The 14961-nt window shown below is 43.9% G+C and overlaps 2 protein-coding genes across 2 annotated transcripts; both read right to left on the minus strand.

The window, feature by feature from the left end:
• Window positions 1–2302: 2302 nt before the first annotated feature.
• Window positions 2303–4153, minus strand: HO173_003293 (uncharacterized protein; the record flags this gene model as incomplete). The annotated part of the gene is made up of 3 exons (XM_037305220.1): window positions 2303–3811; window positions 3873–4036; window positions 4084–4153. 3 exons carry the CDS (start codon window positions 4151–4153, stop codon window positions 2303–2305), a joined length of 1743 nt encoding a protein of 580 aa, XP_037168085.1.
• Window positions 4154–8981: 4828 nt separating this feature from the next.
• HO173_003294 (uncharacterized protein) lies at window positions 8982–12843 on the minus strand (the record flags this gene model as incomplete). The annotated part of the gene is made up of 6 exons (XM_037305221.1): window positions 8982–10172; window positions 10227–10436; window positions 10530–10580; window positions 10641–10771; window positions 10847–11972; window positions 12025–12843. The coding sequence occupies 6 exons, from the start codon at window positions 12841–12843 to the stop codon at window positions 8982–8984; spliced, it is 3528 nt and encodes a 1175-aa protein (XP_037168086.1).
• Window positions 12844–14961: the final 2118 nt, after the last annotated feature.

Consider the following 14961-nt stretch of genomic DNA (forward strand, 5'->3'; position numbering starts at 1 on the left):
TTTAAAAGAAAAATCTTAAAGTTTTAATAGAAAACAAAAAAGTTATTCTAAAATTAAATAATATGCATCTGTTTTTTGATTAGGGCTGTCGAGGGAACTTTGGTGAGCGATATTTGAACTCCTTGCGCTTTAATAATTATAAGACTAAATTTAAAAATTCTTTCTTTATCTAAAAGTCCATATTTCGATCTATAATTTAAAAAAAAATCTCAAAATTTTAATAGAAAATAAAAAATTTATCCTATGTGTTAATAATGTAACGTTCATGATCGGATAACGAGAATTTGCCTCAGTCCCTCAGAACGTGCCAAGATCGCTAAGCCCCTTCGGGTTAGCGCCTTCTGCTTACTACGGAACCTGAAGGAAGCACCCCGAAGGGGCTTAGCGATCTTGGCAGGTCTGAGGGACTGAGGCAAGAAACGATCTATGGTGTCCTTTTGTGGATGAAAGACTACCTTTGCTCGCATTTTGCCACCGAAGTCATCCTTCGACATACATCGAACATCACTACTATCTCTGTGGCCGAAGCGTAGATTAGGGCGCGATTGACGACTAGACCCTCTAATGAATGGGCGACAAAGATGATGCCGCCTTCCGTCAGCCACAATCCTCCATCATCGCCCCGCCAGTTCTAGCACCCGCTCCAATTCTGGCAACGCCGCCCACTGGCATTCACGGTACTGGCTTTTACGGTGCTGCTTTCCCTAGTACTGGTTTCTACAGTACTGGCATTCACAGTCCTGCTTTCCGCGATGCTACCTTTCGCTACGCTTCATAGGGCTATCTCTACCAGTGCTAGCTTCATCCTACTATTTATATACTGGAAGTTTCATGTGACCGACTGTCAAGGTAGGAGCCGTTTTTTTTCGGGGTCAAATGCATGCCTACTTCTTTCCCCATTTTTCAGCTTCTGCCCATCCTACTTCTGCCCTTTACTGCTTCTTCCCCCACTCAACCACAGCAAAGACACATCAAGGTGCTATAGACACATCAAGGTGCTACAGGACCTTCAATATATTATTGAGCGCAACTGGCCGGTCAAAAAGAATTCGACGACCAGCCTACTCCGAGGATGCTCCTGAGAGAGCAGGTATCGGCATTGTTATCTTAGCTTCCTCAACGTCGCTACCGTATAGCATTACCCATATTGTTAAATACATGCGGTGCGACATCAGATCCCTTAACACTCATGTGCCTTCTGAAGTCTCGACTGAACCAGACCTCTCATTCGACAGGTCCCCCACCTTTGAGTTATGCGGAACCTCACGAATGGTGTAATCGAGCCATCAGCCTCGCGGAACACTTTCGTATGTGGGGACACAATGATATTAGAATCGTCTTGATTGATGGTTGGTCACTTTTGAGAAATACAAGCACTGCAGTCAACCCTCTTCGACGGAGGCTTGGCCTTAATAAAGCCGGAACGTCTACTTGTGAGAGGTACATATGGGCTAAAATACCTCGATCATCGGTTCTGAGCTGTTGGCAATGGGAGCTTATCCGTCCAGCTTTCTTGACTTTGATCCCATCTTTAGAATGCAATGAGAAGTGTTTTAAAAGATTAGTTCAGAATATCCGCATTCGAAAAAGAGGCTTCACTATATCGTCACTTGTAGAACTGCTGGTCGTCGAGTTGCGAATGTGTCCTTCGTCCATGCTCACAAAGCGAACCGCCATAGAAATAATTTCATGGACCAAGGGACAGCGGATATTTAACACGAGCAGTTGGAATATTGCTCTTAATTCTCCGAAATCAAAATTCAGCAATTGGGGGTGGATAATACAGCATCTGGATTGTCAGCTCTTCTCTCGGTATCTCGGTGAAATCGCCCTCGTTCTCGCTAAAACGACTCTTGCGCACTTACTATACTCTTCGTTTGATCATTGGTGGTATGGACGTGAAGAAGCTGAGATGGTGTTCTGGGCCGAAGGCCGACAAGATGAATGCATTGGGGACGGAACATCATGTCCATGATTTGATTTAAGCTATCGAACGAGCAGATCATGAAACGTTACGCAGAGGCGTTAACCTTGAGGAGTATCTACTGGCTCTCAGCAAAAGGATCAGTGGAAAATAGGGTGTAACTACCTGAGCACTACGGTGAGACTTTGCTCTCACGCATTGCCTTTCTATTTCACTGTGTAGATAGCGCTTTACACCCTTCCGAAATAGGCCTGTTACAAATGCAGTTGCAGACCAAGGAGAATATATACGCTTAAGGATACCTAATCTTTGCTACGTCCGATCATCACATCACAAATTATTACACTGCTTGAAATTGCCAGGCTTCCTCACGACATTTCAGCTCTGCTGACCCGCGGCACTCTCATTCCTTGGCTTCTTAGACGCTCGCTCGGTTGTTTGAGTAAAGGAGGTGGTCGGTGTAACTCCTTGCGAGCTAGCTATGCTTGACTGGCTGTTAGCCCCCACCAGCATCCATGCGGACTCCGCGTTTGATAGCTGAGAATTCTGACAGCCTGATTGTGAGAAAGAAGCTGACTGTGAGAGGTCGAAGTCTATGTCAGACGGCAACTGATCGATAGCCGAGCAGATCCGTTTGTACTGAATCGGCATCCAAATATCATAGACGCTCTTCGTGAATTTGTAAGCCGTCCATTTGTCCTTGCCGTCTAGAGCGGTGAAGCTGAACTCATGGATGGGGTGGCGATAGAAGGTGGTCTTTTCTTCCTCGATGATAGCGTAATGGCCATAGATTCTCACCGACCTGTGATCGTGCGAGATCGAAAAGGCAAGAATTTCCCGGTGAAGCTCCTTTTCGCGCTTCACAGCTTTGTAGAGCTCGACAACACCTCTTACGGCAACAGTCATACTGTGAGCGTTCTGTCGGTCTGCGACATCAAGGGCTGCGGCACCGCACTTCACCTCGCACGTCAGGAACGGGAAGTACATCCGGTAGGTTGCGACGAAAAAGGAGTTCTCATAAACGCTGCCGATGAGCGGATCAAGCTTATTGAGCTGCTCGTCGGTAAATGCGGATCGCCTGAATCCAACAGAATAATCCGGTTGCGGCCGTGGACCCTCCACTGGTATGTTGCCTATCCAGCCTTCATCGACGCCTTCAATCAGATGATTGAGATTGGTAGCGCCGTAGGTAGCGAGGGTTTCCGCAGAAGGAAGTATTAACCGAGCGATGTCTTGAATAACCCTCGCTTCGTTTCTGTCTTGGATCTTTCGGCAAGTTGTTTCAAACAGATCATCTCGAAACAATGAATCCTTTGGGACGTCCTGTTCCGAGTCCAGAAGGCGACGGCAAAGACTCTTACTTGCATCCGTAATACCCAAGTCTGATTTGTCCATAAAGCTTCCTTTACCCTCAAGTAACGTGGTGTAACGTGTATCTCGGTATGCAACACTTATGCTCTCCCTCTTCGTTTGGTCGCTAGAGCCAGTCAAGCTTGAGTCTGATTGTTTCCGACGGAGCGAGGTCGGAGTTTTCCTGATAGGACGCGGGTATCTAAATCCATTAATCTCTACATACTGGACAACCTGGGTCGAATAATCCATTTGTTCCTCTAGCCAGCTGTCCTGTTCGAAGTCTTCCCTGACCTGGCTGTCTTGTTCGAAGTATTCCTTAGGCCACCTTTTGGTCCAGGTCCAATATTCGAGCGGACCAACGTTCTTCTCACCGGTATCGCTTGCCGCTCTTTCTTCAGCAGTGCAGCTCGGAGGCGAGGTTCGCGGTCGCTTCGAACGAGGCCGGTCTCCGTCTTGAGGAGAAGAATGTCCAGCTTCTTGCCCTCGTTTCCGTTTGCGCGGCGCTTCCGATGGTAGGTAAAGAATCTGTGGACGCTATGGAGCCTCGATCAGGTCAACGGTATGACAGAGCATAAGGAGCAGTGGAGGCACATACTCTTCTGCCCTTGGGGATGTTGTTTATTTGAGGGGAGGGAAGTGTCTGTACTCCCAGGATAAGATCACTCTTGGATATGGATTGCTTGCGAAGTTGTTGTATTGCCCGTAGGCGTGCGCTTTTGCGAACGGCTTGTTGTTTGTTGATGCCTTGAGGCTGCTTCCCTATAGACGGTCAGCTTAAACACGCAGCGTGGACTTGAATACTCCACCTTGGTCCTTTAGTACTGGAGGTTGCCGCCAATTCTTCTTGATTTTTGACTTTGCTTGACTGCGGGCCATGTCGACTGCAACGAGGGGATAGGAGATGTCTTCATATAGGCGCTGGCTTGAAACATGGTGTAAGGTGATTGGAAAGAAGACAGTGTTGGTCAAAGGGCTCGAAAGTCTTGGCAAGGTTCATGCTAAATTAGCGCCTACCCTGACCCCGCGGCAAGCTCATGAGTCATAGGCACGTATTTACAAATTTCTATGAATCCTTTCTGCCCGCTTCAGCTCGTTTTTGGATAGCTAGAGTTCCCTAAGTCTGCCAAAGAACCATTTCCAGAGTTACGCAGTTCCGCGACGAGCTTTTCAGCGCACCCCACTTCAGACCACGCAAACGCAGAGGTCGACGTGGACAGCGAGAGCAAGCATAGAAACAAACGTGCGGAATGCTGGGCTACCCAGGATGGAGAGCTGTATACCACAAAGGCTGGTGCATTGATGAGAACTTTCAATGTCCAGGTGAAGACACTCAAATGGCTTCGGTCCAAAGATGATGTCTCCCTTAGTGAGACTTACCTTATCTACACCTTCCTATTTTCTCTAATCCGGTTGAACCTCAGGTATCTCAATAATAATAATAATAATAATAATAACAACAACTACTACTACTACTATTTGCGATTCCCAGACGTCTACTCCCAACCCCACGCTGCAATCTCGCCAGACAGGTCCTGTCGAGGTTGTAACCCCCAAACCCCAGACCCATTCCAGATTCTGACGGGTGATCAACGGGCTCCAAGTTTGGTACCAAAGTGGGTCGATAAATGGATGAATAACATCAAAAGCTCCAGGTGCGAGGGAGTCTTAGTATTATAAGAATTGAGGGATATGGTCGATTGGACAAAGGGTTATTGAGTCAGATGGAAGAGCAGAAGACATTTCGCAACAGGCCAAAACGTGCAAGCTTGGATCAGAATAAAGTGGTGGCTTGTCTAGTATGGGGATCTGAAGGCTCAAGGATGGGGATATGACAACCTTGGCTCATGTGCTGGGGGTGAGTATTGGCAAAGGACAACTTGACAATTCGAAGGATATCATACCACGCCTTCTATGCTGACATCCGTATACGTTCTCGATGACTATCGCAAAGATACCTTTCAGACGGTGGTCCAGACTACCTTGCGATTCGAGAGAAAAGCGTAATACCTCTCTTATGCGATTGTCTTCCTCCGACTTGGCTATACAACCCAGCAGAAAATCTCGCAAAGCGACGTGTCCTGCAGACTCGAGCCCTACCATTTCCAACGTTGTTGTCAACGGCTCCTTCCAACTTTTGCCGACTTTCAGGATCATGCTTGTCAAAGTCTCGAGGGAGCAGATTCACTGGCAAAGGGCACGATTCTTTCTATGGTCGAGTCAGCGCAAGGTGGATGGATCTGTCAGGTCCGTACACACAATCTCTGTGATCGTGGGAGGCCATTGATCATGATCGGTCGATCGATACATGTAGTACCTACCGTTCTTGCGGATGATCAGGGCAAGGTCTGCGTGACACAATCGTGCCAGCTAATCTGCCTTTTTCACAAGGTTCGATTTCCTTCTGGTGAATTGTTACGTCTTCGCTTTTGCCGCGTCAGGCATATTATAAGATTCCTGGCGTCAAATACAGGTATAATAAAATCTGTTAGTTGAGAAGGCAATTGAATGAAAATGACCTTCCCTCCAATTGAGCGAAATTCGTGGTTATATGTTATATGATTTAGGCATCCTACTCCTATAGAACCTACCCTCCTATTCTAAGGACTCCCCACCTATTATAGGTTTCCCCCCTTCCCACCCTCTAAAAAGACCTTAAGAATAGGTTCCCGCTTCCCTAAAAAACAATCGTGTGTAGACTGGCTCTCCCAAGCTAGATCTCCTAGGACCTACACTCTTCTAGATATAATATTAGAAGTAAACTCTACTTGTTACTAGATATCTGCTTAAGGTCTATAGAATTTTCGAATAGAGCAAAGCTGAGTCGTGCCTATGTTATTTACCCGATATACATTTCTTATTACTCTTTATATTCTATCTATAAGACGTTCTAGGAAACGTTCCTACCCGGGAAGTTTTCTAGAATTTTCCGCACTTTAAATAGAATGTTCTCTAATTGCTGAGTGCCTTAATTCCGCGACTAATGGGGTGGACTACGCCTAATGAAATGAACGATTTTTAATATACGTTATCGCTGATATAATATACCACATAAGTTTATATCTTCTAAATATCCTTCTAGTAAACTCGATTTCTTACTATTGTAATACCTCCGATAATAATAACCATTAAGATATATTCTTATTTCTTAAAAGAGTATAGATATAGAACGTCGATTAAAGGCTTATAGGAACCTTTATAACGTAGGAATCTTTGAGTATATTTTTGAAATTATAGACTTTGAAGAATTTGAGAGGAACTTGATAAAAAAGTGTTGGAAATTTTATGCTATTGAGATTATCAAATTATAAGGTTCTAAAAAGTAGAGACTTTAGAAGTATAGGAACTCTGAAAGTATGAGGATTCTAAGGCTGCAGGGATTCTGGAAGTAGAGGGCTGAGGGACTTTGAAAGTATAGGGACTTTGGAAGTATAGAGACTCTGAAAGTATAGAGACTCTGAAAGTATAAGGATTTTAAAAGTGTCGGTAACTCAACACTCGCTACCACTAGTACTCATTCGGCCTAGTTATTGATATATAAAGGCCTTCTCTATATATAGAATTCTTCTTTCTTAGATATTATTAAGAATATTATATCTAGTAATAAGTCTCATTATAGCAGTAACTGCATACCCAGATATTACCAATAAAAAGTGTAGGAACTTTTATATCGTAGAGGATATTATACTACAGGGATTCTAAATATATAAAGTCTTAAAAAGTATAGAGAAGAGGAAACCGTAGAATAGAGAAACTCTTAGGGCGATTAGAAGCCGTAGAGTAGCGGGAAATCGTAGGGAATTTTATACCGTAGGAACTTTGATATCGTAGGGAATTTTATATCGTAGAGACTTACTTTAATACCGTAGAGGATTTTATACCGCAGGGGATTTTATACCGCAGGGACTTTTATACCGTAGAGAATTTTATGCCGTAGAGACTTTTATACTACAGAGGATTTTATGCCGTAGGGACTTACTTTAATACCGTAGAAGATTTTATACCGCAGGGACTTTGATGCCGTGGGGTTTTCAGGGCTTTTATACCGTAGGGGATTTTATGCCGCAGGGACTTTGATGCCGTAGGGGATTTTATGCCGCAGGGACTTTTATACCGCAGGGGATTTTTATGCCGCAGGGACTTTTTGATGCCCTTACCGCAGGGGATTTTATGCCGCAGGGACTTTTATACCGCAGGGGATTTTATGCCGCAGGGACTTTTATACCGCAGGGGATTTTATGCCGCAGGGACTTTTATACCGTAGGGGATATTATACCGCAGGGATTCTAAGTATGTGGGGTCTTAAAAAGTGTGTGCCAGGTGCCTACCCCCTTGCTTACTCCTTCAAAGAGCCTACTTCCCGAGCAATTTCCCTCCAATCACCGCAAGCTCGGAAATTATATAAATTTAGAAGCCGCACTCCCTCGTCCTAGGGAGTAAAGGACTTTATGCGTAGGGACTTTCATGCACGGTGCCGGCTTAACTGCGGTACTACCTTTCACAGTACTGGCTTTTGCAGTGCTGCCTTTTACGGTGCTACCTTGTACTGCACTAGTATGCAATAGTTGTCTCGGTGGCGTTTGCTTTCCTCTGCACGCTAGAGACTCTATAGACTGGTTTGCAGGTGCCAAGATGGATCAATGCTAAGTGCAGATTTATGAAATGCATAGGTTCGACCTTGATTTTGAAAGTTCGACTATAGAAATAGGGTTTCATAACAAGTTGAGGGATAGACCTGCGAGTTGAGGGACAACCCTCGAAAAAAGGGACAGGCCTCGGCCAAGGGATAGGCCACAAGTTAAGGGATAGACCCACGAGTTGAGGGACAGACCTCCGGCAAAGGGACAGGCCTCAAGTCATATATGGCTCGCTTTCACCATGTGTTTGGAAATAGTTTCAAGACCTCTTTTGTGACTAGCGTCTCTAGACCTCACGTGTCTTCCGACACTTATTCTTCAGACGCTAGTCTCAAGACCAAATATGTCTCAAGCCAGCTGTTTCCAGACCTGATATTTCTTGGGACAAATTACGTCTCCGGACACATGTCGCCAGACCTGGCATGTCTTCAAACATTAGTCTGAAGACATCTTATGTCTAAAGACAGGATGCGTCTAGAGACGGGTCATTCCCAGTATCTCGGTTAATGGATCTTGTTAGCGCTCATCAACGCATCAAATAGACTTTGCTGGCATAGATGCCATCTTCTTCCTCCAAGAAGAAGAGAAAGATACGTTGAAAATCTACAGCACTGTCTTCACTGGTTTTCCCGATGCTGCGTTCCCCAACACTGCTCCGTGAGGAGCTCACCGCCTAACTCTGGTTGTTGGTCATATTGCCTTTCCTATTTCTGTATCTCATTTCTACACCTCGCCCCTGAAATTTTCTCCGCAGCTATGACAAGAAGGGTGAGGTTAGCGTCGTTCGACAACCGAACTTCCCGTTGCCTGATCTCACATGGTAGACATTCCATATTCTCGAACCTTCTTGCTGCGCCTCATCCTTCTGCAGTAGCATCCACTTCTGGCTCCACTTGTCCAATTACTGCTCCTAATCCCTATTTCCATTCCGCGAATCCATTCATGTTCTCTTTCTAGCTATCTCCACGCTGGGCTTGCCACAAAGAAGCTCAGCGGTGCACATTGTTGGTCCGTGATGCGACGTTTGGCACCAAGATCAGCCCGGGCGGAATCCTAGCACTAAACCCCAATCATATTGATGGGAATAGATCAGCCAAGCTGCCATAGTGCGAGGCCGTTTTCCAACTGGATGGCCTCAACTGAGGTTCTACTTCTGTCAATTCCGAGAGCTGAGGCCGAGAATCCCAAACCTCGTATTGTACACTTTTGGCGGAAGGTGAACGAGGGTCTGCAAGCTGAAGAAGAGACCGCTTAATGTCACGTCCTGACTGGCGCGACGATGCAGCGTCCTTTGCACAACGGATTGATGGCACCGGTTGAGGGTTTCGTTGTATCGAACAAGATTCGCGAGATGTGACGCTATCCCCAGAACCTGCTACGTCTGAGCCTGAAACCATCTCATCTGCGTCCTCCGCTTCGATTGGCCCATCGGAAATACACCCTGCTGGTAATGTCGGGGGTTGATCTCGGTTCCAGATACTCCTAGACTGGGTGCTCTCATTTCGCGCCGAGACTGTGTCCGATTGCGGGAGCCGGGTTTCTACATGACCGGGCTCTGCTTCTAATACCGGCCCTTTCGAAGTACGCTTTAAGCTATAGAGTCGCTTCTCTAGCTCGGATAGTCCATGGTCTCGACACAGCCCTATTCCAATCTCGAAATTCACATACGTACCCTGATGCTTCTTACTTCCCCGCAAGATCTTGTACTTCTCAGAACCTAACCACTTTCTGAGATCCCTCACTGTATGTCTTGAACGGCCAGTGAGTTTGGCAATGTGGGAGGCGTTGATTCTAAAGTCTGACCTTCGAACCATAACAGGGCTAGGAAAACCCGTGATTTCAATGAATTCTGAAAGCTCTGGCTCTTTTACTGGCTCTTTTGTTGGCTTTTTTACTGGCTCTTTTGCTGGCTCTTTTACTGGCTCTGAAAGTTCTGGCTCTGAAAGTTCTGGCTCTGAAAGTTCTGGCTCCTTTACTGGCTCTTGCGGGACACCCTTCCAAGTACGTAGCTCCTCCTCCAACTTAGTCAGACCGTACCTCCGACACAACTCTACCCCAACCCAGAAGTCCACATATATACCTCTGTAGTTGAAGTCAAAAACTGTGTCGAAGCTCCGCCTAAACTCTCGCTTGATCTTGGATAGTTCGGTGTTTGGCTGACTGGATACTCGACAAATATCATGAACTCTAATTCGAAAGTCTGACCTTCGCACCGTGACAGGTTGAGGAAGCACGTTAGTTACGAAAAATGGAAAAAGCTGCTAGGCGAAGTAATTGTGAATAAGTCCATATACAAACATAGGGCGGTGTCATACCTTGGCGGGATAGTTGTTGACATACTCCACAGGCTTGCTGTAGTTATCACGCTGGAGCTTAAGTCCGTGATCTATTAATGGCTGCAGCTCCTGCTCCAGTCCGAAATGCTTGCAGAGTATTTGTCCGTGTTCGAAGTTAACCCAAGAGCATGAAGAAGCAATACCTGCTATAGGTGGAAGGACCTCGACCTTGATACTTTGTTCCATCAGCTACAGAAGATGTTCAATATCACCGGAATTCTTGTTAGTCAGTGTCAGTATCTAACTTGCGTTGAGAAGGCAGTCTTCTTTTCGCATGAGCACAATTTTGTCATCAATCTTTATCTGTATATATCTCCCGTCAAAATCCGTCACCTTGACAAGGACCAGTCAGCATGCGCGACATGTCTGACGGGCTCATTGAGGATGGTGTACTTTAGCTTTACCCTCATTCTCGCCGTCCAGGTTTCCTCCGTCCAGGTTCTCTGCCAGTATTGCCCCCACATTGTCGTGAACATTGCGCTTTGACGAAGGCGTCTCGACCTCCCTTGGACTCCCTTCCGCTGCTGGGGCAGACGCCCTTTACAAAGGAGACCTCGTCCGTTTTTCTGTGGATTTTCGCGCGACTTGTCTCGTGATACGGGGCACTCTCGGAATAGGCTCCACAGCTTGAGTGAAGCTCGCAACGTCTTCTGCTAATGGTTCCTTGCCGGGGTCCAGCTGCGGTATCTGACGAAGCTGTGCTGCTGAGTTGTGTCCCTTACGCTTTGACGGCTTCGAAAGATCTTCACCGGCTTCGCACGAGACTAAAGCTCGTGACCGTTTTGATCGTCCTCTTCCCGAAGTGTCAGCCGTGGGAGATTGGGTCGTCTGTGGCCGCCACCGCCACCGCTTACTTAGCGTTGACGTGGGACTGTTTTCAGTTTTAGGATTCCAGATCTGTGTAGGTCCCTGAGGGTGCCGGTCAAGTGATGGCAGAGATGCACGATTGTAAAAGTGAGTTCCTTCTCGACGATCACGCTTCGAGGGAGCAACTTCAGTCGTTTCCGATGCGCCTCCTATGTCGTAGAATCCTGCATTTTGAAGGGGTTGCGTTATGACGGATGTGATCCTCGTGACGTCGTCTTGACCGGCTGTCTTCCCTGTAGGCGTTGTACGTCTAGTGTCGATAGTTGGGATTTCGTGAAATCCTAGACGATATACTTCCTCTAAGCAATCACTTGCTGATCGCCGGTGTCGATAATCCATCCTCAGCATCTTGGTTGAGATGAGATCTATCAAAGCGTCCCCTTCCCCTTCCATATCCTTGGCTTTTCGGACTATATCTCGACACCACGGCTCGCCCTTGGGCTCTTGACTTGCCCAAGGGAGACCGTATCCGTATTGTAATACGACCACTCCTAGTGACCATATGTCAACCATAGCAGTGTAATGATGACGTCCCCAGATCTCGGGAGCGGCGTATTCATCTGATCCGCAGAAGGTTTTCAAGGTGGAATCGTTCTTGGCCAATCCAAAGTCGACGAGCTTGATGACGAAGGGTATTCGGGACCGAAGGAGGATGTTTGCCGGCTTGATGTCCCGATGCGCTAGAGGCGGAGAATGAGAATGCAGGTACTCGAGAGCCTGGAGTCCTTGACAAAGAATTTGGAGGTTCTCTTCTTCGGTGATGAAATCTTGGCAGGCTAAGCTTCCAAGAGGCAGATATTCCATCACCAGCAGAGGTTTCTGCTCCTCCGAGAACTTCACGAATTTCACAATATGCTCCTTTGCGAAAAGTCAGACAGGGATCGTTCATTAGGTTAATAATCACACTCACGTGTGAAAGACTCATCAAGGTGTCAACCTCTTTCTTCCAACTACCGTGATGAAACTTTTTGGCAGCATTCACGTCGCCCGTGCTTACATCGACGGCCTTGTAGACCGTGCTAAAGCCACCGCGTCCGAGCTCTTCTTCCAACAGATAGATAGGCTGTTGTCCGGGAGGCTTTGGTCTGGGAGACTCTTGTCCAGGAGAATGTTGTGCAGTGGGCATCGCGGTCGTTTGCTGGCTTTCCATGCCTAGCTGGCTGAGTGGGGGGAGCGCGTTTCGGCGCTCTTCAAAGTAGGCGTCACGATGTGCCTCATACTCGGCCCGACGAGAATCGCGGTTTTCTGGCCACTTGACCTTGAAGATCAGATCATTTTTATCACCGACCGTGATTTCGATATTCTTGTATGTGTCGAAGAGGATCCAGGTGAATTGGGTTCGACGAGAAGGGTTCTCGCCATTGTAATCAACTTGTGCTTCTTTTCGAGATGTATTCTTGAATATAACCTCTCCTCGCTCGTTGAATGTGATGCAGAATTGTTGACCGCTGAAGCCGGCACCTCGCTCGCCCAGGAAGACATCGCAGATTCGTGGATCACTTCCGAACACAAAGCCTTTCTCGAGGTTCTTCGGCTTGTCGTCAAAGGTCAGTTGTATTTGAGACCTAGGTTGGTCTACAGCGGGGGTACTTTCTCGACTTGAAATATCCGCTATAGACTCAGACGCAGGCAGGCATCGATCTTGATTCTGCGGTCTATTCCACGCTCTTTCGGCCGTTGTACCGTACGCCTCCAGTGTTATGATGAGCCTGGGATCATTCACGTCCATCTTGAGAATTTCCAATCGAAAGAATGAAGCGATAAACCTTCAGCAGATGATTATTTAAAGGAAGAGTTCTTCTGATCAGAAATATCTCATCTACCCAACCTTCGTATGCTACCCAACCTTCCCGCTGTATTTAGTAGAGGGCAACGACAGGTGCCACGACACCACAGTACGAGCATGGAGGTTTTGATTGGTTCCTATAGCGCCCACCATAAGATTAATCGTATCTACCCCCATTCCAACTTATCTTCGAACAGTCCCCCTCCGACAGTCCCCCGTCCACACTAATGTGGCTACCGGCTATACCCGCAGCCACCCGGCTTGATATAGGCCTTGACATAGTGAGTATCTGACTAGTAGGTATATTATCGATATTTCTTCCATTCCACGATATTCAACTAGAACGTTAGACCTTAACGAGTGAGGGAGGCCTTATAATATAGGTACTCAGCGAGGCAATAGTTGTAGTTGACGTTATTGTGTGGCCGATACCGAATATTCTCGCTAAGCTTACGAGTATTTCGAGTCTTCTTTTTATAACGTTAATAGAGTATCGTCTAAATCTAGCGAGTTTTATACTCGCTATAACTAGTTACTATAGTAAATTCTTACGTATAAGATTAGTCCTTAAGACGTAGGATTATATTATTTTTATTAGAAAAGATCTTATTATTAATAAAGATACGCTTATAAATAGCTAAAAAGGTAGCGAAACTACGCCTCTTCTTATCTATAATCGTCGTAGTATACTTAATAGAATTTATAATATATAAATAGATAGATAAAATAGAGGAAGATAAATATTATAAATAGTCTTAGAAGTTAAGTTTAAATAAAATGCGGGGATATAAAAGAAAGATAAGTATTTATCTATTTATAAGATCTATAGACATCGATCTTCTTACGAATAATCGTTTTCACTCTTATTTACATACTACTTCTATTTGCACGCTCTAAGATTCGATAAATTCGACGTAATATTAAAATGCCTACTCGTGCGGCCGATCTTTTAATTACGTACTAATTAGAAGAATCTTATCTAATTATCGTTTCAATTAATAGAATAGATTGAATTTGATCTTTTCTCAGCACACTCTCCGCACCTACGCATACAACTATTTTTCGCTCTATATTCTCGTATTTCTCTTAATAAAAAACTCTTATAGTGACGATATAAGCCCGTAGGCCCATATATATATCGCGCGTATCTCGTCGACGCTCTTAATTTCTATCGAACATAACTACTATAAATATAATCTTAAAAATAATTATTTATTTACATGTAAATAATAATCTACGACGAGAGATAATACTAAGAAAATATAGAATCTAGATCTTCTAATTAATGAAATAATTAGTTATAAGATTAATCTATCTAATTAATACGTAATTAAAAGATCGACCGTACGAGTATTATTTATTAACTCTATATAATAAATTAATATAATAATAATAATCTTTTATTTCTATTAAGACTCTATAAGAAAATATTTAAATTATTATTTTCTAGATTTAATTTATCTAATTTTATCTCTATTTTTATTTTCTATTATTTCTTTTAACTCTCTTATTTCTTTTATTACTTTAATCTTTTCTATCTTTTTAAATCTCTATTATCTTATTATATTTAAGTATATATTAAATTATCTCGTTATTATTATAATTATAAGCGATACTCTTAATAATTTAATATAGAAAGTATAAATATCATAATATCTTTTTACTGAAACTCTTAATTCTTTTTATAATATCTAATTGTCTTTAAAAAGAGTAAAAATAATATTTATCTTTTATTTTAATATACTTATCTATATTAAGTTTCTTTTTTTTACTTTCTCTTATTAAGATTATTATTAATAATTTAAATTATATTAAATTATATACTTTTTTTAATTTTTATAATAATATTAAATAAATATTTTTAATCTTAAATTAAATTTAATAAGATTAAGAGTATATATAATTATATTATATATTTAAATTTTATAAATTTTTATAAATTTTATAATAATAATATTCTAGCTTTAAATAGCTTTTAATATTACGATTTTTAATAAAACTTAATATAACTTTATATTATTTATATAAATAAACTTTATATTATTTTTAAATCTTAATAGC

The sequence above is a fragment of the Letharia columbiana genome (assembly GCF_014066305.1).
Source record: "Letharia columbiana isolate WasteWater2 chromosome Unknown Sc0000007_s0, whole genome shotgun sequence".
Lineage (NCBI taxonomy): Eukaryota > Fungi > Ascomycota > Lecanoromycetes > Lecanorales > Parmeliaceae > Letharia > Letharia columbiana.